This window comes from Equus przewalskii, chromosome 16 (genome assembly GCF_037783145.1).
Source record: "Equus przewalskii isolate Varuska chromosome 16, EquPr2, whole genome shotgun sequence".
Classification (NCBI taxonomy): Eukaryota; Metazoa; Chordata; class Mammalia; order Perissodactyla; family Equidae; genus Equus; species Equus przewalskii.
Window position 1 is genome coordinate 7,082,362 of NC_091846.1, and position 24,093 is coordinate 7,106,454.

Below are 24,093 nucleotides of genomic sequence, written 5' to 3' on the forward strand. Positions count from 1 at the left end.
ATGCGCGAACGCGCCGCCGGCGTGGGCGGGGCCTGCTGTCCGCGCGCAGGCGCACCACTCCCGCCCGCAGGCCCGCGCCCCCGGAAGTGCGGCGGAGTCACGCGCGCGGTCAGCCCGGGGGGTTGGCGCCGGGCCGGGCGTCGGCCGCGCGCAGCCGCTTGGTCCACGTGGCTGCGCACCAGGCCCCCAGCGCCCTGGAGCCGCCGGCCTCGGTTGCCGAGGCGGTGTCATCCCTGACCATCGTCGACGCGTTCACCGCGGCCGGCGAGAGCCCCGCGGCGGCGGCCCCCGCGCTCCCCAGGAGGTTCATCTGCTCCTTCCCCGACTGCAGCGCCAGTTACAACAAGGCCTGGAAGCTCGACGCGCACCTGTGCAAACACACGGGGGAGGTAACGAGGCCGCAGAGGGGCGTGGCGGCCAGGCCCAGGGACGAGGGACGCGGTGGCCGGCCCGGTGGGCGCTGCCCAAGCGGCCTGGCGACAGCGCGTGGGTGCGCAGGGCCGGCTGTGCAGAATGTGTTCAGCTTTGGCACCTTGGCCCGCGGAAGCGAACCAGCTGTGCCTTAGGTTAGGGAAGGAACATGAACAGGTAGACCAGAAGTTCTAGGACCGAGCTCTCCGCGCTGTGGGCTTATTAAGAACCGCCCCCCCCCCCCACTTTGATCTTGAGTCTTGGCCAGTCACCACCTCCCCATCATCTGTAAATACGTGCACGGTTGAAAACCGCCCCCACAACAGACACCTGTCTTAAGCACCGGCCTCCGGGAACTGGAATGGGAGATAACTCCTAAGTACTGGAGGTTTTGCAGGCAGCGTGCGTTTATTCTTTCCTAATTCGGTACCATCCCAGCACTGGAGAGAGCGAGCAGTGAACAGGGAAGGCTTCTGCTGTCGCCAGCCTCTCGCTTTAAGGGGGACAAACGAACGAATAAGTAGGACTGAGTCGCAGTGAGGCGAGGGCTGCGGCGACTGGTCAGGAACAGCGTTTTTTGACTGGAATGACAAGGGAAGGATCCAGCCATGCAACATTTGAGGGACACACAGTCTGGTCAGAGAGAGCTGCGGATGGAGCCTGTGGTCCTGGGGTGGAGGGCAGGCCCGTGTCATGGGCTAGGGGACCACAGGGCAGGAGGCCTGAGAAGCAGGCCTAGAGGGGTCATTTGTAGGCCAGGGTATGCAAGAGTTTGGGTTTTATTTTGAGGGCAATAGGAAGCCTTTGGAAGATGGCAGGTGAGGAAAGGGAGGCTCAGGGAGGCTAAGGAATCTGCCCAGTTTCCCAGATTTGGCAGAGCCTGGCTTTGTGCTGCCTCGGCTGAAGGCCTTAGTTCTTAAACCAGGGCCCGGCAGTCCCTGCCTTTGCTTCTCCCACCTGCCTCACTTACAGGCCACTCCTCCCTGTGTCTTCATGGTTCCCATCCTCCTTGCCCTCTGCAGCATTTGAAGGCTGACCATTTACTCCTTGGGACCTTTTCCTCTTTCTCTTCCACCCTTTTCGTTGGCTTCTCTTCTGCCCTCTGCTTTGTCCACCCCGCCCGGTCCTCTCTTGGTGGTCTGCCCCGGGGCCTGGCTTCACTTGTGACATCCATCATGCTCTGCCTCCGTGTCCTTCCTCTTGCCCATTCTCTCCTCCACACTTTGGGCTCTGTAACCAGTGTTCAAATTAGAGCTCACCTTTCCTTTTAGACTTGTGTGCTGTATTTTGGATATTGGCATTACCAGCTTCCTTCATACAGGCTGGAAAACTCGGAGTCATCTTTGTTGTCCCAAATCTCACACGTTAATTTGACAAATATTTATTGAGCCTACTCCATGGCGAGCTGTGAAAAGTTCTGTGGATCTGCTCTGGTCATGTACCTCGTCTGTCTTCCTGTCCTCTTGCTTTGCTACTAGTACTTGCATCTGAGGCCTTGGTACCTCCCTCCTGGACTGTCGTGGTGGTATGTTTTCCATAGTTAAATAGACACAACTGGTTATTTGAGGGGCGTGTTTTGGCTTTTCCTATAGGTTCAGAATGGAGTCCCCTCCTGCCGACTCCTGGCTCGCAGGTGTGGTTGTGATTAGGGCTGTGAGCTGTTTGCCCGGGCACCTGTGAGCTCTTTCAGGTGTGAAACATTGTCGTGTAGCTGTGCCAGGCATTCTCTTAGCACAGATGCTGGGCTTGTCCAGGATGAGACAGAACCTGCACGTTCCTCTGCTCTAGCCTTTGAATGGATAAAAACAGGCCGCGGTGGAGATCTGTGCAGACAGGTCATGCTAGTGGCAGACAAGCCATCTTTAAGGGAGTTGCTGCTGCAGTCTCAGGTCAGGAGCAGGTGAACAGTGCTGTACGGTCACTCTGAAGGCTGCCTGCTTATTTCATATGCTGTTCATAGAACAAAATCTGCTGCAGTGGCTTTGTGAGAAGTTGTGGCATTTGTGTTGTGTAACTTCACACAGGAAAGCGTTACCTGGGCATGGTGTAGCAGGTGCTGCACGCTTTGTGAGTAGAAACCATCTCTGGAGACAGAGTCCGTGGCTTTGCCTACTAGACATTTTAGGCCTGAAAATAATACCAGAGCTACTAACTAGGGCAGAATTGATGTGCTTTTTTTCTTTCTTTCCTGCCTGCTAGAGACCATTTGTCTGTGACCATGAAGGGTGTGGCAAAGCCTTTGTCAGGGACTACCATCTGAGCCGCCACATCCTGATTCACACTGGAGAAAAGCCATTTGTGTAAGTAGTCAACTGTTTAAGGCCTTCGAAGTGGTTGTTTGGCAAATAGACCTGGTGAGAACGTTGATTGTTCACCCACGAGGTCAAGAACGTTAAGCTTCTTTGCTTTGCATCTTCTGATGTAAGAGGAGACTAAGTTTTGAATGTGTGGAAGAGAGGGGTTTTGTGGGTCATGTGTGTGATAACTTCAGGAGTGAGTAAATCTGAAGTTCTCTTGAGTTCCCACCCTCTCATCTCCCTGCAAAATGTATACTAGATGGGAAAGCAGCCCTGAAAAACACGTAATTCAGACTAGATGGAAAATGGTTCCCTGACGTACTCTTGGCTCCACATTGTCAGGGTCTTCGTAAACTGACAAGCTGCTGGGATAAGAGAGAAGCATGAAGTAGAGCTTTTAATGGTTTATCTTGTATTTCTTCAAATTAGGCCTCTGTACCTCTGTCATACCAGTTTTAATTTTAGTCTTCTTGGAGTTACTGATTATTTCTGAGAGGATAGAGGTATAGCTTTTCTTTTAAAGCTATGGATTTCAGGGGGCCAGCCCCCTGGCCGAGTGGTTAAGTCCATGCGCTCCACTTCAGCAGCCCAGGGTTTCATCAGTTCAGATCCTGGGCACGGACCTAGCACCGCTCATCAAGCCATGCTGAGGCGGCGTCCCACATAGCACAACCAGAAGGACCTACAACTCGAATACACAGTACATAGAGCACAACTATGTACTGGGGGGCTTTGGGGAGAAGAAGAAAAGAAGAAAGAAAAAAGGTTGGCAACAAATGTTAGCACAAGTGCCACTCTTAAAGAAAAAAAAAGCAGTGGCTTCAAATTTAGGGGGCATCAGAATCACCTGGAAAGCTTCTTAAAACAGTGCTGACCCACCACAGAGTTTCTGGTTCAGGAGGTCTGGGGTGGGGCCTGAGAATTTGCATTTCTAGCACATTCCCAGGTGCTGGTGAAAATGTTCCATGAAAACAGTTAGTTTTCACTGAAAAAAACAAAATAAATGTAATAGCTGTCCAGAGCTGTATGCGGGAGACTGTGTCAGAAAACAGCTGTGTGGCAGGTTTTGCAGATGCTGGAATTTGGTAGCATAGTTTTGTTCCATGAGACAATTCCTTGAGCAGTAAGCTTTTCTAACCGCCTGAGTTGATTTCTTTTAGTTTTAAGAGGATGATGGATGTGAAGTGTCTCCTGTCTCCCTAAGGTCCAGGCAGTGTGAGGAAGGTGGGTTCTCGACACAGGATTGCCTTCACTGTGGTTTGCCGCATGGAGAGCCATCTCCTCTCCGGCTGAGCACGTGTGGCCCGCGGGAGTGGGGCAGAGTCCCGAGGACGGCCGTGTCTTCACTTCAGTCCCAGTTCAAGCAGCCAGTGTGTTGTCAAAATAAATGACCCTGAGGGAAGCTTCATTTATTTCAAAGTACAGTTCAACTAGATTAGCAAGGAGTAAGCGTGGTCTGGAAAATAGGGCTGGAGGTTTCGCTTTGGGGAGTTTATTCTACAGCTAGACTTGTGCCTGAATTAAATGTCTGTACCAGGTTCTGTGCACCACGACCTGTAGAAGTAGAAGAGGGCTACCTTTTTGTGTGTGAAAAGGAGGGGAGGGGGAGACAGGATGAACCTGTATTTATATTTTCTTCTATTTGTGTAAAGAAACCCTAAAAGTTACATAACAGAACTGAAAATGTTGTCACCTGTCTTGGGAGTGGTGGGGAGGGCTGGGTGGGACGGGGCAGATGTGGAAGGAGTCGTGGCTGTGTCCCTTTTTATGCTTTTTGGTTTCTGAGCTGAGTAACTGTACCCTATTTAAAAAACAGAATCTTAAAGAAAGCATGGGTCTGGGTGCAGATGCACTGGATGGATTAGAAAGGCGATGGTTATTCCCGCTGGAACCGGACAAGCGTGTGGTAATCTCCTCCGGCTCGCTCGCTCGCCCAGACCTCTCCCTTTAGCTCTGGATCTCCGTTGTCCAGCTGCTTGCTGGACAGTATCACGTGGTTGCCTCTCTGGCTTCTTAAATTCCACGTGCCCGAAACCCCTCACCGTCCAACCTGGGCTCCGCTTTCCCTGTGGTCCTCTCGTCCCTTGTTCTTGTCAGGTGGCGTCGCTGTCATCCAGTGACCCACAGTGAAGAAGAGCAGCTCCCGTGGATGCTTCATTCTTTCCCACCCTCTACAGCAAACAGGTCACCAGGTGTTGCTACTTACCCCTCAGATCCCTCTCCCCTGCTCCAGCTGCCACTGTCTCAGTCAGGCGCTGCCCTCCTCCGTGAGGAATGGAAGTGTTTTCTCTGCCCCCCGACTGGCGCTCTCCCTCAGTACCCTCCAGGGGGCTTCCGTCCCTAAAACCCCGCAGTGCTTGTAAGCACCGCTTACACAACAAAGTCCGGGTTCTTAGGACGTCACAGAGATGACCTTTGTGATTTGACCTTTCTGTGCTCTTGCCCCATTTGCTTGACTCTCACACATGGAATTGTGGTCCAGCCATGCTTAACTGAGCAGCAGACCCCCGCACCCCCGACTTTGCCAGGGTCTTTCATGTCCCGTGCCTGCTGTTTGGTCCCTGTCAGGACTTTTCCTGGCCCTGTCCTCCTGCCCCACGCTTGGGTTAGATGGCTGTGTCAGGATTGAAGTCAAGAGTGACAGAAAACCCAGCCCAATGGAGGCTTAAACAGGAGAGTCTCTTTCTCTTGCGTACGTGAAATGCAGAAGTGAGAGGTAGATGGTCAAGGGGTGCTGCACAGTCCTCAGGCCCCGGGCTCCTTCTAACCCGTCTCTGCCATCCTCATCTTGGGGCTTTAGCATTGTGGTCCGGGATGCCTGGTGGAGCTCTGGTTGTTGCATAAGCATTCTAGCCACCAGAATGGAGGAAGGGGGCAAAAGAAGTATGCCCCCTTTTTAGACACTGCCGGGGGGGGGAGGTGATCAGGATGGACCAGAAACTTAGCCTTGTGGCCACCCCTAATTGGAAAAAGCTCTATTTCTGTTGGCTGTGTATCCAGCTAAAACTCCGAGTTCTGTTCCTGAGGTCAAAAACCACACCTGCTGCTACTTGTAGCAATCTCTGCCACAGTGCTCCTCTCGTGGGCTTCCAGGGGCCTCTGGCAGATCTCCCACTGTCACTGTGCGCCTCTGTCCTTCTGCCTGTCCCTGAGGATAGCACAGTGCCTGATAGGAGTATTCAGTGAATGGCAGCTAAGATCAGGGCTTGTAAGGAAGTCCTGCTTCATCCATCAGGCTTATGAAAACTCATCACAAAAAGAGCACATATTTAAAAAAAAAAACACAGGGCTGGCCCCGTGGCCGAGTGGTTAAGTTCGTGTGCTCCGCTGCGGCGGCCCAGGGTTTCGCCAGTTCGGATCCTGGGCATGGACATGGCACCACTTGTCAGGCCACATTGAGGCGGCATCCCATATGCTACAACTAGAAGGACCTGCAATTAAGATATACAGCTATGTGCCGAGGGGATTTGGGGAGATAAAGCAGAAAAAAATAAATAAATAAAAATTAAAAAAATAAAAACACAGCGTCACAAAGAATTTAGATAATTTGAGGCCAAGATACAGAAACGCTCCTTAAGGGGAACTAGAATGGCTTGGTGATGTGCCAGAGGCATCGTGGTTTATGGTTCTGTTCTCAATATCTGTTGTTACCTCTAATGATGAGCTGAAACTAGTTTTTTTGAGGTCTTTTGGAAATGCAGGTTATAGTGACATTTCAAGCAAAATTAAGGTTATCAGATTCCAAACTGAGAACTTACTTAAATACGCCTGAAGCTTAAGCAAGCTTTGGTTTTTGGGCCCTACTGTTTCTCCTCTTCCCCCTGCCCGGTGTGGAGGGGAGGTCTGCCACAGTGTGCTTGATTTCAGAAGCCTAACGTGAAAATGCACCTCGTCACGTTATGTGATGAAACCACGTCAGAGTTAAGAGGCCTCCATGGTATGGCTTCACACTTTGGAATGTGTTAACGACTATTTTATACTGTACTTTGAAATAATTAGCTTTCATAAAGTAGGAGGATATACACATCTTAAAACGCTTCTTCCCTTGGTTTACTGCTTTGATTTTATATACTTTCTTACAGTTGTGCAGCTAGTGGCTGTGATCAAAAATTCAACACAAAGTCAAACTTGAGGAAACATTTTGAGCGCAAACATGAAAATCAGCAGAAGCAGTATGTAGTAAGTATGAATGATTTTATATGCTTAAATTCTATTTGTATGCTATCGCCTATGTTTCTAAGATTTTCATCATCCAAATTTTGTCAGTGACGCTAGCTATCATAATAATGGTTTATTTTGAAAGCATTTTTTTTTGCTAACTCAGGTACGTTATCGGCAGGCTACCTCCAATGAAACATTTTTGCTCTTTCAAATGTGTTTCTCTTTAAAGCTTCCTGACAGAGTTTTATAGTAACTAAACGGTGAAAGTAGCAACTATGTAACATCCACAATATTTTTATCCTGAAAGGATTCTGTTATGAACTGTCTTTGATTTTTCTCAAGACTAACACACCTCTACCAAACAGTGCAGTTTTGAAGGTTGTGAGAAGACCTTTAGGAAGCATCAGCAGCTGAAAATCCATCAGTGCCAGCACACCAACGAACCGCTGTTTAAGTAGGTATTTTACGTGGGGGAAAATCGCTTACATTTCAGGCGAGAATCAGATCGAAAAGCAAAGGTTGGATACAAATGTTCTGAAGCAGTTTCTTAATCAACATTTTTCTTTTAACATGTACAGTATATACCCATTTACATATTGGGGCATTTTAAAAGTTTAATTTTGCTGTTGTTTCTCTAAAAGAAATATTTAATGTTTCAGAATAATTTGTGAGATTAGTATAATTGTGGTTAAGCTTGAAGGGAGGGCTAAGAAGTGACTTGACTGTTTAGAGCATGTTCAATGATAGGAAATGTCATTATGAAGACACTGAGTATTCCTTTCCTACAGAACAAAAGTGAGTGAGCTTAGCCTGCATTAGAGAGGGTTTCGTGGGGAACATGAAAGGGCAGCTGGACATGCTGGAACAGACTTGCCAAGGGCATCGAGGAGCCTGACTGCCTGCTCGAAGGTGGTCTTGAAGAGTGCTGGGTGGCTGGCCAGGGCCGCCTCCTGCTACACAGGACGCCTCGCCCTGGGAGTTGCTGCAGGGCCTGCGCCTGGCCTTGCTTGCAGGTCTGCCACTTCTGCTTGTCTGCTGACGCCTAACACAGCAGTGGCGTGTGCTCTCTATTGCTCACAGAGGCGGCTGCACCTGCTGCTGTGCTTTTCATGCTGTCCCAGAGCAGCAGCATTAGAAAAACTAGACACAGACGATTCAGGGTGGCTTAGTGGTTTAGCTAAGCCATCTATTTTTAGCCATGAAAACAGTCTATTTTTAGAAGTATAAAGATGAAAACATGGTTATCACTTATGTTAATAAGTTATCATTTATTAACATAAATTGCTTATGTTAATTTGATCACATAAGCAAAAAGAAAGTAATGACCTTTTTCTCTCAGTTTGTTTTGCCCCAAGGTTGGTCAAGTAAGTTGAATTTCACGTCTGATCAGGTCTAAATTTTAAATCTCCTTTTTTTGACTGGTTTGCTTGTGGGAGAAAAGGACAGAGTAATGTTTACCGCGAGTGGAGTTCCCCGTGACAGTGGACGGGCTAATTCTCCACCTGTTCTTAACCCAGGTGTACCCATGAAGGATGTGGAAAGCACTTCGCTTCTCCCAGCGGGCTCAAACGGCACGGGAAGGTCCATGAGGGTACGTATGGACCTGCTTTGTGACGCTCACTCTCAGCGAGACACCAGCATGGGGTGTATTTGGTTCTTCGACCCGCTCGGTGCCTTCTGCCCTAGTCCGTGGTCATACTGAGAAACTCGGAACTTTGCAGGCAGGGGCACCGCTCTGCTTATTCGGGTTTATACTCTTTTTTTTTTTTTCAAAGATTTTATTTTTTCGCTTTTTCTCCCCAAAGCCCCCCTGGTACATAGTTGTATATTCTTCGTTGTGTGTCCTTCTAGTTGTGGCACGTGGGACGCTGCCTCAGCGTGGTTCGATGAGCAGTGCCATGTCCGCACCCAGGATCCGAACCAACGGAACACTGGGCCGCCTGCAGTGGAGCGCGCGAACTTAACCACTCGGCCACGGGGCCGGCCCCGGGTTTATACTCTTGAGCAGAGAGGCACTGTTTGCTGTCGCTTCTTCCCCTATCTGTTGTTGTCGTTCAGAGTTAATGTTCTGTTGTTTACAGTGAGTGCCTGGCTGTGCTTTATACTTAGGAATGTGTTGGTTCTCCAGCCAAGGTTTTGCTTTTTCACACTTGTTTCTAACCTCTTCTCTTTACCACCTGGGCCGTTCTTTTCCTTGTTGGCCTTCGAAGGGCTTGGATAAGAGTTTGAGGTTTTCACAGTAATCAGATTGCAACTTTTTTCAAAAAGACTTCATTAAACTAACTACTTGAATCTATTATCTGTTTCCATGAGGGATTTTTGATAATTCCAATTTCCAAATCCCTAGGATTTCTGAGATTTTTTTATTATTATTATTTAACAAGAGATTAGTAGCTGAGAGTGAGGAGCAGCCTCACTCTTTTTAGTTTCTAACTGGTATTTAGTTAGGTGAAACTCAGGTTGGCTGTCACACTGATTAATCCAACTCTGGTGCTTTGCACAGTGCCTGTTTGTGTGGAGTGTTTTTTCCTGGGTTCTTCTGGTTTTTTCTTCATAAGCTGTACCCTGCTGCTTTTTTGCAGCAGGACTCTTACTGGATGGTAGGACTCGAGGGAGCCAGGGGGTGGGCACATAACTACTGAGATAGAGTGTTGGTGGTTTGCCAGGGACAAAGGACCACATAACTCTTTTTCTGAGGAAAAAAAGAGCAAGCAGAAAGCAGAGCAGGGAGAGGGGCTGTGAGCATGAGCCGTGGAGTGGGGCGTCAGAGCAGCTGGGGGTGCGTGTGCAGGATGCCCCCTGACAGAAGAGCCGGAAGGGGAGGGCACCTTCCTGTGCAGTCTGTGAAAGTAAAAGCCTGTAGGAAGTACCTTCATGCAAGTGTTTGGTTTTACTGTAAAGTAAGCTTTTCTGAGATTTTGTTCCCACCTCTTGAGACTAACAGAATACTCTTGGGAAGTAGGTGAAAAATTATAGAGGCATGTAAGTTTCCTTTCTAATAACCATTGATGTTTACACTGAATATTCACAAAAGGCAATGCAACAATTTTTTTAATAGGTTATATATGTCAAAAAGAATGTTCCTTTGTGGCAAAAACATGGACAGACCTTCTGAAACATGTGAGAGAAGCCCATCAAGGTAAGGCAGTTGTGAATGGGATGGTGTCACTATTTGTCCCTAGAGAACTGAGCTCATGCTTTTAAAGAGTGAAATACTAAAAATGTGCTCTAAAATAATCGTTTCTATAGTATGTCTTGTGAAATGCTGGGTACCTCAGCTGTCTGACACGTGAGCAGAGATCTGTGGTCCCAAGGTCAGAAGAGCTCTGCCGGGTCCCATCTGCTGTGGACACCAGGCGTTCTTAAAGGCTCTGGCAAGTGAGGAGTCTCAGTCGGTGCTGGTGTTCTGAGGGACAGTCTGGGAAAAGTGCCTGTGGACTGGACCACAAGGAGCGAGGCGGGTCTGTTTAATTCTCTCTCCTTGTCCACAGCCACCTGCTCCTTAGCAATGGAACAGTGACTTTATGTGATATAAGAACTTGTGAAAATTGAGACCAACTGTCAAGCAATAAAAACTGGAGTTAGTTTGCTCTGAAATTTCTGATTTATGATAATCACAAGGTTTTTGGCATCAAATACATTACTTATACACTCAATATTAATTTTTTCTATATGGTAATACCTGGAGAGAGTGGCTAAATTTGTTTTTCTACTCCCCCAGAGGAGATAAGATGTGAAGTATGCCAGAAAACATTTAAACGCAAAGATTATCTGAAGCAACATATGAAAACTCATGCCCCAGAGAGGGATGTGTGTCGATGTCCAAGAGAAGGCTGTGATAGAACCTACACAACTGTGTTTAATCTCCAGAGCCATATTCTCTCTTTTCATGAGGAAAGGCGCCCGTTTACATGTGAACATGCTGGCTGTGGCAAGACGTTTGCAATGAAGGTGAGCACTCACCCTCACAGGTGCCGTCCTTTAGGTCTGTGGCTTTCCAGCTGGGTGTCTAGGAGCCCTGGATTCCAGGATGGTGGCCCAGGGCCTGCACATGGGGAAGGCTGGGGGAGCATGGCTCTAGACCGGTCGTCCACTCTGCTTTAGCAGGAGTGGTTCTTAGCTCAAGCCTGCAAAACCACCAGATTGACCTATGCCAGTGGTTCTCAAAGCGTGGCCCTGCACCAGGAGCATCAGCATCACCTAGGAACTTGCTAGAGAGCATATCCGCAGGCCTCACTCTAGACCTGCTGAGTCAGACACTGTGGGGGTGGGGCCCAGTAATTTGTTTTAACAAACCCTCCAGGTGATTCTTCTATAGGCTAATTTGAGAACCAGTGGCCTGTGGTACCACATGCTTTTTATTGGAGTCTGCTGATATTTTGGGTGTCCTTTTAGACTGCCATCATTAAGGACTGAGAAGGGAAGGGGGCAGCAAGGACACGAGGGACCATACAACTCCGGGGATTTGGTCTAGATCTTGGTGTGATTCGAATTGGTAAACATGACGCTAAGTGGAGGGACCCATGCAGTTTCGCAAACTCTCACTCGAGTTGGTGCTCCTACAAGCGCTTACCATGGATTATAATAAAGGCTGAGGAGGGAGATGCTGGCTCAGCAGAGGTCCAAACCGTTGGAAAATAACTTCAGCATTATCATCAAGCACAGCAAGACTTTGTCAGAATTTCCACTGGTTTTGGGGAATGCTGTTGATACATTCAAAGAACCTCCTTCAGCTTGGAATAGTTATTCAGAACTCGCTCCCCACGCCCCCTTTCTTATGCCAGAACTAAGAAGCCGTGGGTAATTGAGACTGGATGAATTCCTAAGCTGGGTCCTGGGAGAGGTGGGGATCGAGGTCCACGATTTGAGGAATTCTACTCTGGTGGGGGAATCCTTTTAGGTAGAGGTCAGATCCCTCAACAGAACATAACAGAAGTCTGACAGTTTAAGTAACTCACGGAGTTTCATTTTAATAGACACCAAATGGTAATGTCTCTATAACTTTTTGTCTTTCCTTCATTGTAGCAAAGTCTCACTAGGCATGCCGTTGTGCATGACCCTGACAAGAAGAAAATGAAGCTCAAAGTAAGTTGAGACAACTTAGGCTTTCTGTTAACTTAAAAACATAGATTGCTTAAGCCAGATGCAATCTACTTAGTATATTTTCAACTGCGTATTACTGTGTGCGTCTGCGCTACTACTGACAGTGACCGTATGCACTTCACTTCCTCATAAAGGGATGCTGGGTACCTGTCAGGGCGTACACCTATTGGAAAGTCAGTTCACATAGGTTTGATTTTGAATTCTAACCATTTGTTTTCCTTGTTTCCAAAGGTAAAACCTTCTCGTGAAAAGCGGAGTTTGGCCTCTCGTCTCAGTGGATATATCCCTCCTAAAAAGAAACAAGAACAAGGCGTCTCTCTGCCGACAAACGGAGAGTCACTGCGCTGCCCTCCAGACCAGGTGCCCCTGACTGCCGCAGTGCTCGCCCTCAGCCAGAGAGCAGCTTGCTTTGTTTAAAAGGACTACACATCAGCCAGCTCAGTTATTTTTTCTTGGCAGCACATTTTTCTTTATTAAAATTACTGATGCAGAACATCTAATTCTCTATTCTATTTTCTCTGTTCAGAGTGTCTCCTTTCTGGGTCCCTTGAGTTTCTCTATATGCATCCTCTTCCTTTTTGCTCAAATGACGAAGCACACACATTACAGCTTTTCCTCCTTTAACAGACTGTGGCCTGGATGAGAAGGTAGCTATTCCAGGCATAGTCTGGAGTATGTGATTAAATATCTCCTCCTAATAAAGAGAAAAGAGCCAAAGATTAATTTAAAACCAATGTCTTTGAACAGGGCCTTTAAGGAGGCAAGTAAGGTTAAATGAAGTCAAAAGGCTGGGGCCCTAATTTAATATGACTAATGTCCTTATAAAAAGAGGGAGAGACACCAGGGATGTGTACCCACAGAGAAAAGGTCCCAGGAGGGAACAGGGAGAAGGCGGCCATCTGCCACCGGAGAAATCAAACCTGGGACACTTAGATCTTCAACTTCCAGCCTTCAGACTGTGAGACAATAAATTTCTGTTGCTCAAGCCAAAAAAAAACCCAAAAAAACAAAAAACCAATGTCTTTGACTCTTTCTGGTGTTAATGCTCTAATATCCATACAACCATCATTCTTGAATTGCTGCTACTTAAGTGATTAGCTTATCAAATCATACATATGTGGTTAAGCTGATTGAAACCTATACGATAATCAGGCAGTTACACAAATTCCATGTAACTAAACTAACGCAGTAAAGGCGTGATAGTTTTAAATCTCCACTCTGTCATGGCACTGAGGGGCTATGTTTGGCCCCAGACTACCCCCTCAAAAAAGTACTACAAAGCAGTGGGTTTGGGCCCTGGCAGAGTACTTCCCCACATCCCCAAAATTTGTTAGCCCAGTGCAGTTCCCACCACTCACTAACACAGAATCACCTGGGGCGATCGGAAAACTGCAGACACCTGGTTCTAGAGACGCTGGGTCGGCTGCGCTGAGACCTAGGCCTACGTGATTCGAACGTGGAACCAGGCTTGAAGCCACTTAGACTAATGCTGCCTTCCAGTTGCTGGTAAGTTATTGAAGTCTAAATGCATAATACATGTTCCATAAACTTATCCTGGGATTGTAAACTAATACACACTTTCCAGAAGACAACTTGACTAACACACACACACAGTGCTCCTCAGAGGCATTTAAGAAAACGAAACAAACTTTAAAAAATGAATCTATGCACTTTATAGTTTTCCTATTTAAATGTTAGATATTCTACAATTTGTAAAATAGAATGGTATATAGCCCTTAAATTATGAAGTAGAATATTTCACATGGCAAAATATTTATGCTACAATGGAAAAAGCAATGTAGATACAGTAAGCTTGCCTTTTGAAAACAAACTGGAAGGCTACCAGCACCACTGGGTGGAATTACCAGATGCTTTTCTTTGCCTTTACATTTTCCAGATTTTCTACAATTATATTTTTAGGTCAGAAAACAAAAAACACAAGCAGTTACTCATACCTGCTTTTACTTACTATTTTATTTTCTGGCTCTTCTGCATTCTTCCCTTTCTTTATAGTAATTTGAACTTTGTATTTTTTCTCAATCCATTGCTGAATCTGTTTACTCTTTGTGTCCAAATCATGTTGTCCAATGTTTGAAGAAAACGTTAGTTCCTTTGTCAGGGTCGGTCCTAGTTTGAAACAGTTAGACTTGGTGCCAGGACTATTTACTATCCACTGAACTTGATCACCCACACTTCATAAAATCTTAGCTTGCCACCGACGCCCTAATGGTCTTTTCATCTGATTTTAGTTTCACAGACGAGTAAACACTTTTTTAAACAGGAGAGACAGACATAAAGGTACCAATTTTTTACCTGACAAGTCTTTAAACATGAAATGCTTCCACTTAATGTTACTGTCATTTGAGGAAAGAACAACAAAAGAATAGTCCTTTATAAAAGGAGCAGATTTAGCTTTCTGATAATTGTCCCTATTTTTCTTTGGGATGTGCATCAGCATCTGGGAAGTGCTCTTCATCTGACTCCTTTTGCGGTGCCCTCCTAGCTACAGTGGGGTCATCAGACTGCGGCAGACAAGGGGGAGCTCGCCAGGTCCTGCATTTACTCACTCTGCCTCTGGAAAGCCTGACTGTCAGGCAGTTATCTTAAAGGGAAGGGACAGACTACTCATTAAAGGCACTGGGACATGAGAGTTTTCATATGTGGGAAACCCATAGAAAAGTCTCCCAAGACAGACCAACTGACTAAACGTGAAAAAATACAACTTTACAACAGAGGAAAAAGGATATGTTTGTGACCTCAGGCTAGGGGAATGATTTTCTTAAGAAAAAGTTGATAATTTCCTATATCAAAAACACTACTGGGTAATTAAAAAAAAGGGGCCAAAAAGTGAGAAATCTAACTGGGATAAGGTTTTGCATCATACAGAACAGAGAACTCTATAAATGAGGAAGAAAAGCCATGAAAGTAGAGAAAAAGGGCATATGGATAGGCCACTCAAGGGAAAGGAAACTCAAACGGTGACAGGAAATACCAGTTAGAACAGTAAGATATGGTTTCTTACCCATTGGCATGACAAAGATCACAGTCTGACAGTACCAAGTGTGGGTGAGCACACAGGGAAAGAAATTTTACACGCTACTGACATTCGCCCGATAGAATCTGGAGAACGCACAAGGAGACACTGACAGATATGCTCATTGTTCATAATCATGACAAACTGGAAACAAGCCCAATGTCTATGGAAATGGACTAACAAAACTATGGCATATTCCTATGATGAAATGTCATTTAGTAATTATAATAGCTATAGCTATTATATAAACACAGTTCTTGAAAACAACAGTGTGCCATTTATGATTTTCATGCATACAAAATCATCCTAAATACTGTTTATGAATATTTCTCTATGTAACTGGAGTTTAACACATGGACTGGATTGATACCCTGCGTGCATCAGAGTGAGCAGGGCAGGGAGGATGGAGCAGGAGAAGGGGGCACAGGGAACTTCAACTTTTCTGTAATGTTTTGTTTTATTTAAAAAGTCTGAAATATGACAATAACACTTGTTCATTTTGGATGGTGGGTAACAGGTGTTTACTATTATATTTTCTGGAGGCTTTTTAATTTCCAAAATAAATGTAATTTTTCTAAAAAAAGAGTTCTTTTATTAACAACTCCTTGCTTCCTTACAGCTCCTACTAGTTGGTCCTAGTTCTGTATCAGAACAAAATAATACCTTTAACACGTGAGCCCTTCAACTCTCTGAACACGGCAATGTGGCTTCTCCAGGCTGTTCAACGTTTTTTTCTGTGACGTAGTTTGATGTCCTTATCACCCTAGTTGGCCTCTTCTGAATATTTTTTGTTTTCCAGTCAACATCCTCGTAGTTAAATTCAGTGTTACAAAACTGAGACACAGAAAATGTGTGATTTTCTCAAGACACACAACCTCATTGTGACAGCTCTGGGACCAGTCTTCTGGCCCCTGTCCCATTGCATTTTCCTTAAAACATTTTCATAATGATCAGCCCTTATTAGGAATCATGAAAAACAAACATCTACACTTAATATCCAATTCATGGCTATAGTTTAAATGACAAGTCCTTTGTAAGCTGACTGGCAAAACATGTAAATGAGTGTTACTACGAATACTGTAACAAATACTTGGGCACGGAGATGCTCTATGAATCACTTCAGAGTTTAGAAAGTGCTTCCACGTAATTAACCAAACACCTCCACTGTAAAGATGAAAAAAATTGAGGAGGATAAATGAGTGGCCCAGGACAGGAACAAGAACTTGAATCCCTCTCTTCCGAGCCTCACTTCATTACACCCGTCAGTTACTCTGCCTGCCCTGGCCCGAGGAGACAAAGCTAAGGACAAGGGGAGAAGAGTTCCCATCATTTTGGTGGTGTTTACCTTGTTATTCCCTCATTTAACAAAGGTTTAAAGCAAGAGATGATGGACACAGGGCATCAAGGAAAAAAGAAAAAAGGAATGGAAATAAGGGAGAGATGAAAAAAAGACACTGGAAACAGAAATGAAACCATGAATTTTCCAGTTTTTCACTTCTCCACTGTCCCGAGGCACCTTGGCAAATGCCGGATTTAGCTGTGGACGTGCAGTCCTAAGGGAACAAACAGCAAAATACCCACCAGGCGTAGGTCTAGCCTTTCCGCTCTCTCTCAGCCGCAGCCGTTCTTCGTGGATCTGGATTCCCGTCATGAGCTGGTACTGCGGAGGATTGGTGCCGGGGTTCCTTCTGACGAGCCTCAGGTCTCGCTCGTCCATGAGTCGAATCACGTTTGCTCGGTGCATGTTCCCCAAATCATTGCCCTTCTCGTCAAGTACATGAATAATTCGCTCATTAATTTTCCTCCCAATATTACTAAAAGCTGTTTCGTTCTTTTTTTTCTTTTTTCTTTCATCCTGGGTGTCTTCAACAGTACTAAAAGCTTTTGCACGAATTAGGTAGGACAGTCTTGGGGCAGAAGCAATAAGGGACAATGGTGCAGGTACTGTCTTTTGCATGATGTATTTACCAAAACATCTTCTAGTGTAATTCTTTTCAGTCTTTATGATTTGTAATGTTAACCTCTTTAGGAAAACAGCAGCCATCCTAAAAAGTAGGGAGAAAAGTTGATTAAACTCATTTATTCCTGTGGTTTGATATAGTGGTACACGGAGCGTATGTGTGAGGCTGTGGGTACTATGTCATCTGTGAAGGTTACGGATCCATGCATAGGAAATTCATACCAATAACAGAGACTATCAAGTGACCATAGTCACAGTAACTCATGGTAGCACCGTTCCCAGTACAAGTTATTGTTAGAATAAACCATATTTGCATGGTGCTTTCATTTTCCAATTTTTTCTTCCCCCAATATTATCTCATTTGACTCTATTTCCCATGGATCTTGTAGTGCCAGCCTCAAAAGTAAGTATCAGGGGCTGGCCCTGTGGCTAAGTGGTTAAGTTTGCGTACTCCGCTTTGGCAGCACGGGGTTTTGCTGGTTCGGATCCTGGGCGCGGACACAGCACCGCTCATCAGGCCATGCTGAGGTGGCATCCCACAGGCAACAACTAGAAGGACCCACAACTAAAATATACAACTGTGTACTGGAGGGATTTGGGGAGAAAAAGCAGGGGAAAAAAAAGTAAGTAACATCCTGAGGGTTTATGTAGGACAATGCAGTATATAAAATCCTTGGTGATTTATAAACACCAATTCATAAACTTTTAATATAATTAACTGCTAACAATTTATCAGTCTATCGATGGAGCACTATCACGGGAAAGGGGACTCTGCATGAAGGAGGCTGACCCACTGGACGAACCAGCTGAGACTCAGGAAGGAGATGCGCTGACAGTACTCAGAGTGCTGACCTCAGACCGTGTAGACCGCTCACAAGGTAAGGAAGGCGTCACCACCAAATGTTAACTGAGCGTTAGGCACACACCACAATGCTGGTTTTACTTCATGGTTAGAACGCTGCACTGTAAGCGGCATTTTGATGTTTCAGTCGCTTCTCTACCATAACGAGTGTCTCTCTCCTTCCGTTCACACGTTAGGTAAAGCTTAGAAATGCAGGCTGAAGGGGGGACAAGAGGACGCAGTCATCTCATCTAGGGTTTGCTGAGAAATACCAGCAAATGAAGAACTCAGAGGTGTGCCTTGTCAAAGATGAAAGAGGGTAGGATGAGGTGCCTTAAGTAGCACTCCCCAAACAACGGTCCCGGGGCCACCTGCAGGAGAATCACCTGGGGTGTTTGTTAAAACTGGAAATTCCCTACTGTCCCTAGCTTTGATCCCATCCAGCTGTACAACCCACTGATCTGCCCCTGTCACCACCCCTCATGCCCTTGTTGATGATTGATGTGAAGGGAAAAAAGGCACAGTAAATTGAATAGAAAGTGATAGAATGTGTGTCTTCTCACATCCCCCCTGACCCAGCTTGCTAATACCCACATTTATTGCTCTGGCTCCAACCTCTCCTGTGAACCCCAAACTTGTAGAGTTAAACGCCTACCCAGCCTCTCCTCTTAGATATCTGACAGTCCCCCTAAGGTTAACACGTCCAAACTGAATTCTCGACCTCCCACCCTACACTTGCTCCTCCCTCAGTCTTCCCTGTCTCATATAATGACAACACGTCCTTCCAGTTGCTCAGACCAAAAATAAGCAAAGTTATCCTTGACTCTTCTTCTCTTAGCAATTCCTCAGCAGATCCTATTGTTCAACCTCTAAAAGCATCCCGGATCCACCCACTTCTCACCTTCCCCCCTGCTGTCGCCCTGCTCCAGAAACACCATCCTCCCTCCTGGATGACGGTACTGGCCTCCGGACTGCCCTCCCTGCTCCTGCCCGTGCCCCCTGTCATTTATTACCACCTGGCACACCGTGAGCCTTTTTAAATGTGTAAGGGAGATCACGTCCCTCCACTGCTGACAACCCCCACTGGCTCCCATCTCACTCAGGGTAGAAGGCAAGCCCAGACAAGGGCCTCCAGGGCCCTCTGTGACCCAGCCCCACCCACCTCTGCCCACAGCATCTTCCCAGCTTTCTCCAGCTCACTCTGTTCCAACCTCACTGGGCTCCTTGCTGCTCCTTGTAAACACAGAAAACACCCTTCCCCAGGGTCCTTGCACCCACAAGTTCCCTTCCCTCACACAGCTGCATGGTTCACTCACTGCAGGTCTCTGCTCAGATGGGACCGCTGGGCGAGGCCTTCCTTGTGCACTCGAACAGCACACCCCATCACCTTCAAACCCATTAACCTGCCTTTTAAAGAAAACCCCAGCCTGACATATTACATGTTTGTTTACACGTATCTTCACAATCTCTCCTCACAAGAACATAAGCTTCATGAGAAAATGCAACTGTCCGTTTTGTTCACTGCTGGGTTCCAAACACTTGGGCTGAGAGCCTGGCTCAGTATGTACGCAGTGAATGAATGCACGAGCCAAAGGAAAGAGCTAGGAAGGACGTCGGTGTCCGCTGGCATTTAACCTCTGGGTCTTCAGATGCGGCATTCCCCACCAAGACACACAAATGCGAAAAGCCACTTTCTTCACATTTCTAGCTGATATTTCAAATGCCCACCGACCTCAGTGAGATCTACGGCCAGATGTTTCATCCAGAGTGAATGAGATGAGTTACTTTCTAGTCATTCACTGGCTGGGGACTCCAGCTGCAGATGCTGTAAAGGCTCTAAGCCTGGAGCGAACTGGATTTTAAATAGCTGAGATACTTACTGTTTAATAAAAAACAGTCAGATATGTGTTGGTGGAGAAAGTCCCCAAACCAAAAAAAGCAGTAAAGTCTGAAGAGACCAGAGAAGCCTTTTTCCCATTTATCACTGGAAAATAGCAGCACCAAGTCTCAAATTTCCCTCTGAGTTAGGGCGAAATGAACAGTTACGGATGACAGCTAATGTGCTCCGTGCAACGAATTATCAACACATTAACATGGAAAATATAATTCAAAAGCTAGGATTTTTTTTTAAAAGTAAGCAAACAAAGTAGGCATAGAAAAAAATGAAAAGAAATTTATGAAAACTCTGGTTATTTGAGGTTGAAGACAAGTGATTTCTTTTCCTATTCTTCCTACTTATTATTTCTCACGTTTTTCATAAGGAGGAAGTATTTTTTAAAATAACAAAAAACTGTATTTATTTACAAAATAAAGACTATTTCAGAAAAATGATGTGGAGTTTTTTCAAAGCTTTAAAAACACTTTCCAAGAAGAAGAAAAGGTAAAGGGTAGAAAAATACTATGTTTTTTAAAAAAGTTATTTACCATTATGCAAATTTTTAAAAGCTTTACACTTTCTTGACTTATACAGAAACTAAGCTTCAACAGAAGCTAAATTTTGGCTTTAGATGAACAAAGTAGAAGATATATATGTTTCTTTAAAATAAAGCATTCCACAGATAAAAATATAAACCCAAAGTTAAGAAAAATCCTGTGGCTATTAAATTTGAATTGCAAATATCAACATAAATTCAAGTAATTAAAAAACTTTTTATTAGGAAAATTCTCAAATATGTACAGAAAGACTAGTGTAAGAAAGCCCTAAGCGCCCATCACTCAGCTTCCTCATTAACATCACATGGCCAAACCTGTTTCGTGTTGATGCCCCCCGCCTCCCAACCATCCATGAACTATTTCAACATAAATCTGATCTTATCAGTAAAGACTTCTGTATGTCATCTCTAAGAGGGGAGATCTCTTTTATCTTTTTAATAACCACAGTAACATTATCCCAACTAATAATCACTCCTTTCTAGCATCAAACATCCAGTTGGAAGATTTTCCTGTAGTGTAATTTTGTTTGCTGATGTTTCATTTATCGTGTGGTAGCATGAAGACACTCCCACTGGCCAAACGTGTGATAAGTTAAACAGTAAGGGATAATGACTGAAATTCATTTCAACACTCTGAATATGCAAAAATCTATAAAAAGGAAATATCATTTGCTACAACTGGATGTGACTATTACCCTGACTCTTTACTGTGAAAATGAGTAATTAAAGAAAAAGAATAAAGCATTTACCCTACCTTTTTAAGAAGACATGTAATCGTCCCGAGTTGATGAAGAAAAGCTCTTCTTTAGAGGAGAATGCCAGCTAATAAATGGAGAAGAAAAGTAAAAGCAATTTAAAAATCACCATTTTGCCACCGCAAATCAAATCATGGATTCAGGCAAGGATGGATGCAAATATCATGAGGTAAAAAGCTGAAGATGAACCAAGATACTCATGTGGTGCCAAAGGGTGACCCAAAGATCACTTCCAAATTGAAACAAGAAAAACACACTCTGGGCATCATCCTCGTAAGCAGAGGTGAGACCCAGCATCTCAGCAGGACAAGCTGACACCGCAGCGCGCCGCCTCCTGTGCTGTGGCAGGTGTCCGGTGCCTTCTGTGAAGCAGTCCTGCCTAAAAGGTTTAACCTGAACCTGCTCCACCTCCAGACTTAGCTTCCGGTGTCAAGGAACACAAGCACCAGACTTAGAGAGGAACAAATCAGATGACACCAACAGGAAACAATCTGACAAATACAGACTGCGGGACGTGACAAGCGGCTTGGCGTCTTAAAAAAACTCAGTGCCACTGGGAATAAAAAGACAGGGGAGGGAGGCTATTCTTGAATAAAAGACTAACGAGACAGAATTATAAAATGCAGTATGTTTGAAAAAAGCAACTAAAAAGACATGTTGAGATAAAGGAGGAAATGTAAATATGGATTAGATTCTTGGTGGATTAGATACTATCAGAGAAGTGTGGTTAATTTTCTTAGGTGTGAAAATGGCATTCTTAGGAAAGGAATGCTGAAGTATCTAGGGCAGAGTGTCATGACATCTGCCACTTACTTTGAAATGGTTTGGCAGAAAATAGAAATGCAGTTACGGCAAGATTTGCTGAATCCAGGTATATGGGTGGTTAGTTATTAGTCTTTCAACTTCTCTGTATGTTTAAATTTTTTTAATAATTAAAAAGTTTTTTTAAAAAAGACTCCACAGCCTACAGGAAGGAAAAAGTTCACTGGCCATGCCAGTATTATTCCAGTCTGTATAAGTTATATACTTCGCCATAATTTAATAAATTGGCATTGTGGCTTTATATATCTTTAAAAATATCCTCTTCGGGGGCTGGCCCCGTGGCCGAGTGGTTGGGTTCGCGCGCTCCGCTGCAGGCGGCCCAGTGTTTCGTTGGTTCGAATCCTGGGCGCGGACATGGCACTGCTCATCAGACCACGCTGAGGCAGCGTCCCACATCCCACAGCTGGAGGGACCCACAACGAAGAATATACAACTATGTACTGGGGAGCTTTGGGGAGAAAAAGGAAAAAAATAAAATCTTAAAAAAAAAAAAAAAATCCTCTTCATTAGTTTCAAGCCTATGTCTAAGTGAAGCCTATGTCTAAGGAACTTTACAAATTTAAAATTCTGATTTTTTTGTAATGTAAATCACCTTTATTTCTCCATCTAGTTTTCATCACACCAAAGTCTAAAAGTGTCACACCACCATAAATGGTGGTGGTTTCGGTTTGAAGCAGAACTTGTACAATTTTTTGCTAACAGTTAGAAGTTAACACGTCTCTTTTAGAGTAGTGGTTCTTAGAAACCGGAGGCCTAGCAACGTCATCTGGGGATGCTTTTTCAAAACATAAGGTGTTTCCTTGCCCCTCTCCTGTTAAGAACCACTGTATCAGGACCCCCAGAAAAAGATGACATAAGAAAGTGAGTAAGAAAACATTATACTATAAGTGGGGTCAAGCAGTTTAAGCTAGGATATCTGGGATTACCTTTAGCCTTTCGAGGTTGATGCAGAACAGGAAGCCATGTTCTCTGATGAAATGTCTTTGATACTTCAGTCAAATAAATAATAGGCTGGATGAACCAGGAGTCTAAATTAAAATAAAAATGCTCATGTTCTTATCACACATTTAATCACTCATACTCCCACGACTATCCTTTCTGAGACGTCCAAAAATATTTTAAAAGCCAATTAAGTCAGTTACTTAAAATGCATAATTTTATAGTATGAGATATTCATTTCTGATTCCATGATTACTCAGACCTTTTTGAAATCATGCTGTGCTGCATGAGTCTGCATCTATTAGCAGTTTCAAACTCAGCAGCTGACTCCACATTCTGGAAAGAAACACCTAATTTCTGTGTTGTTGTTCCTTATTTCCTTGAGATTGGGTCACTGAAAAATCCCGTTATCTTCCAAGGACTGGAGGCTGAACTGACAAATGTCCCAAAGCCCCTTGACGACTCTGTGCTCTATTTTCTCTCTTTTAGCAACTCCTGCTACTTTCAGTCTCATCTCTCTTCTTGGACCTCTTCAGTATCATCACTTACTTTCCTAGGACAATGTACGAAAAAATATCAATCGCATTATTCCAATGCACACAACACAGAGGAATTTTAATGTTTGACCCACGCATTCCATAAGGAATTGAAATGATTTAAATTTTAAGCCATAAAGTGGGAAATCATGAAGTAAATATGTGGCTACTTCCACATGTTGTGTATTTCAGGTGAGCTTAGAGATGTGTTCTCTACATTTTCACATTAGTCTTTGGTTGTCTAAAATGAACAATATTCTTTGAGGACAATTTTCCCCAACTATTATGAGAATGTTTAAACATACAGAAAAGATGAAAGACTGTAGAGTGGACACCCCAATACCCATTCACCCAGATTCTACATGTTGCTCTCCCTGCTTTATCTATCCATCCATTTACTCCTCTTTCCATCCATTTTATTTATGTTTTGATACACTTCAAAGTAAGCTGCAGATATTGGGAAACTTCATCCTCAAAAACTTCAGCATGAATATCATTAACCAGAGTTCAATATTTGTTTACAATTCTTGTCGTTTTCTTTTGAGGAAAAATTTACATACAAGGAAATGTACAAATCTTAAGCATATCATTTGATTCATTAGTTTTGACAAGTACAAACATCTCTGTAAATAAAACTCCTATCAACCTGCAGAATATTACCGTCACCCCAGAAAGTTCCCTCATGCCTCTTCCAAGTCAATCCCCATGCCCATCCAGAAGCAGGGACTGTTCTGATTTTTCTCCATCTGGGTCCATTCCATGATTTCATACAAATGGAATCCAACAGTATGTACTCTCTGTT

At 44.7% G+C, this 24,093-nt stretch overlaps 2 protein-coding genes across 6 annotated transcripts in view; one reads left to right on the plus strand and one right to left on the minus strand.

Annotated features, from left to right (window-relative positions):
* Nucleotides 1-8: 8 nt before the first annotated feature.
* Nucleotides 9-12,467, plus strand: GTF3A (general transcription factor IIIA; the record flags this gene model as incomplete). Its single annotated transcript, XM_070579455.1, has 9 exons — nt 9-389; nt 2,611-2,711; nt 6,791-6,887; nt 7,235-7,323; nt 8,387-8,460; nt 9,928-10,008; nt 10,591-10,820; nt 11,895-11,954; nt 12,204-12,467. Coding segments are annotated over 9 exons (1,299 nt in total), but the record flags the coding sequence as incomplete, so codon positions are not given.
* The window catches only part of MTIF3 (mitochondrial translational initiation factor 3), a 14,955-nt gene continuing 3,276 nt past the window's right edge, over nt 12,415-24,093 (minus strand). For 2 of the 5 annotated variants that reach the window (XM_008506735.2, XM_070578722.1), the window contains exons 2-7: nt 23,018-23,308; nt 22,743-22,844; nt 20,994-21,061; nt 16,588-17,051; nt 13,942-14,099; nt 12,415-12,666 (exon numbers count right to left, since the gene is read on the minus strand). In XM_008506735.2, the coding sequence (XP_008504957.1) occupies nt 12,469-12,666; nt 13,942-14,099; nt 16,588-17,050 (819 nt within the window). In that variant the 5' untranslated portion in view covers nt 17,051; nt 20,994-21,061; nt 22,743-22,844; nt 23,018-23,308 and the 3' untranslated portion in view covers nt 12,415-12,468. The remainder of the gene's footprint in view (nt 12,667-13,941; nt 14,100-16,587; nt 17,052-20,993; nt 21,062-22,742; nt 22,845-23,017; nt 23,309-24,093) is intronic. The other 3 variants (XM_008506734.2, XM_070578723.1, XM_008506736.2) reach the window with 2 other exon arrangements.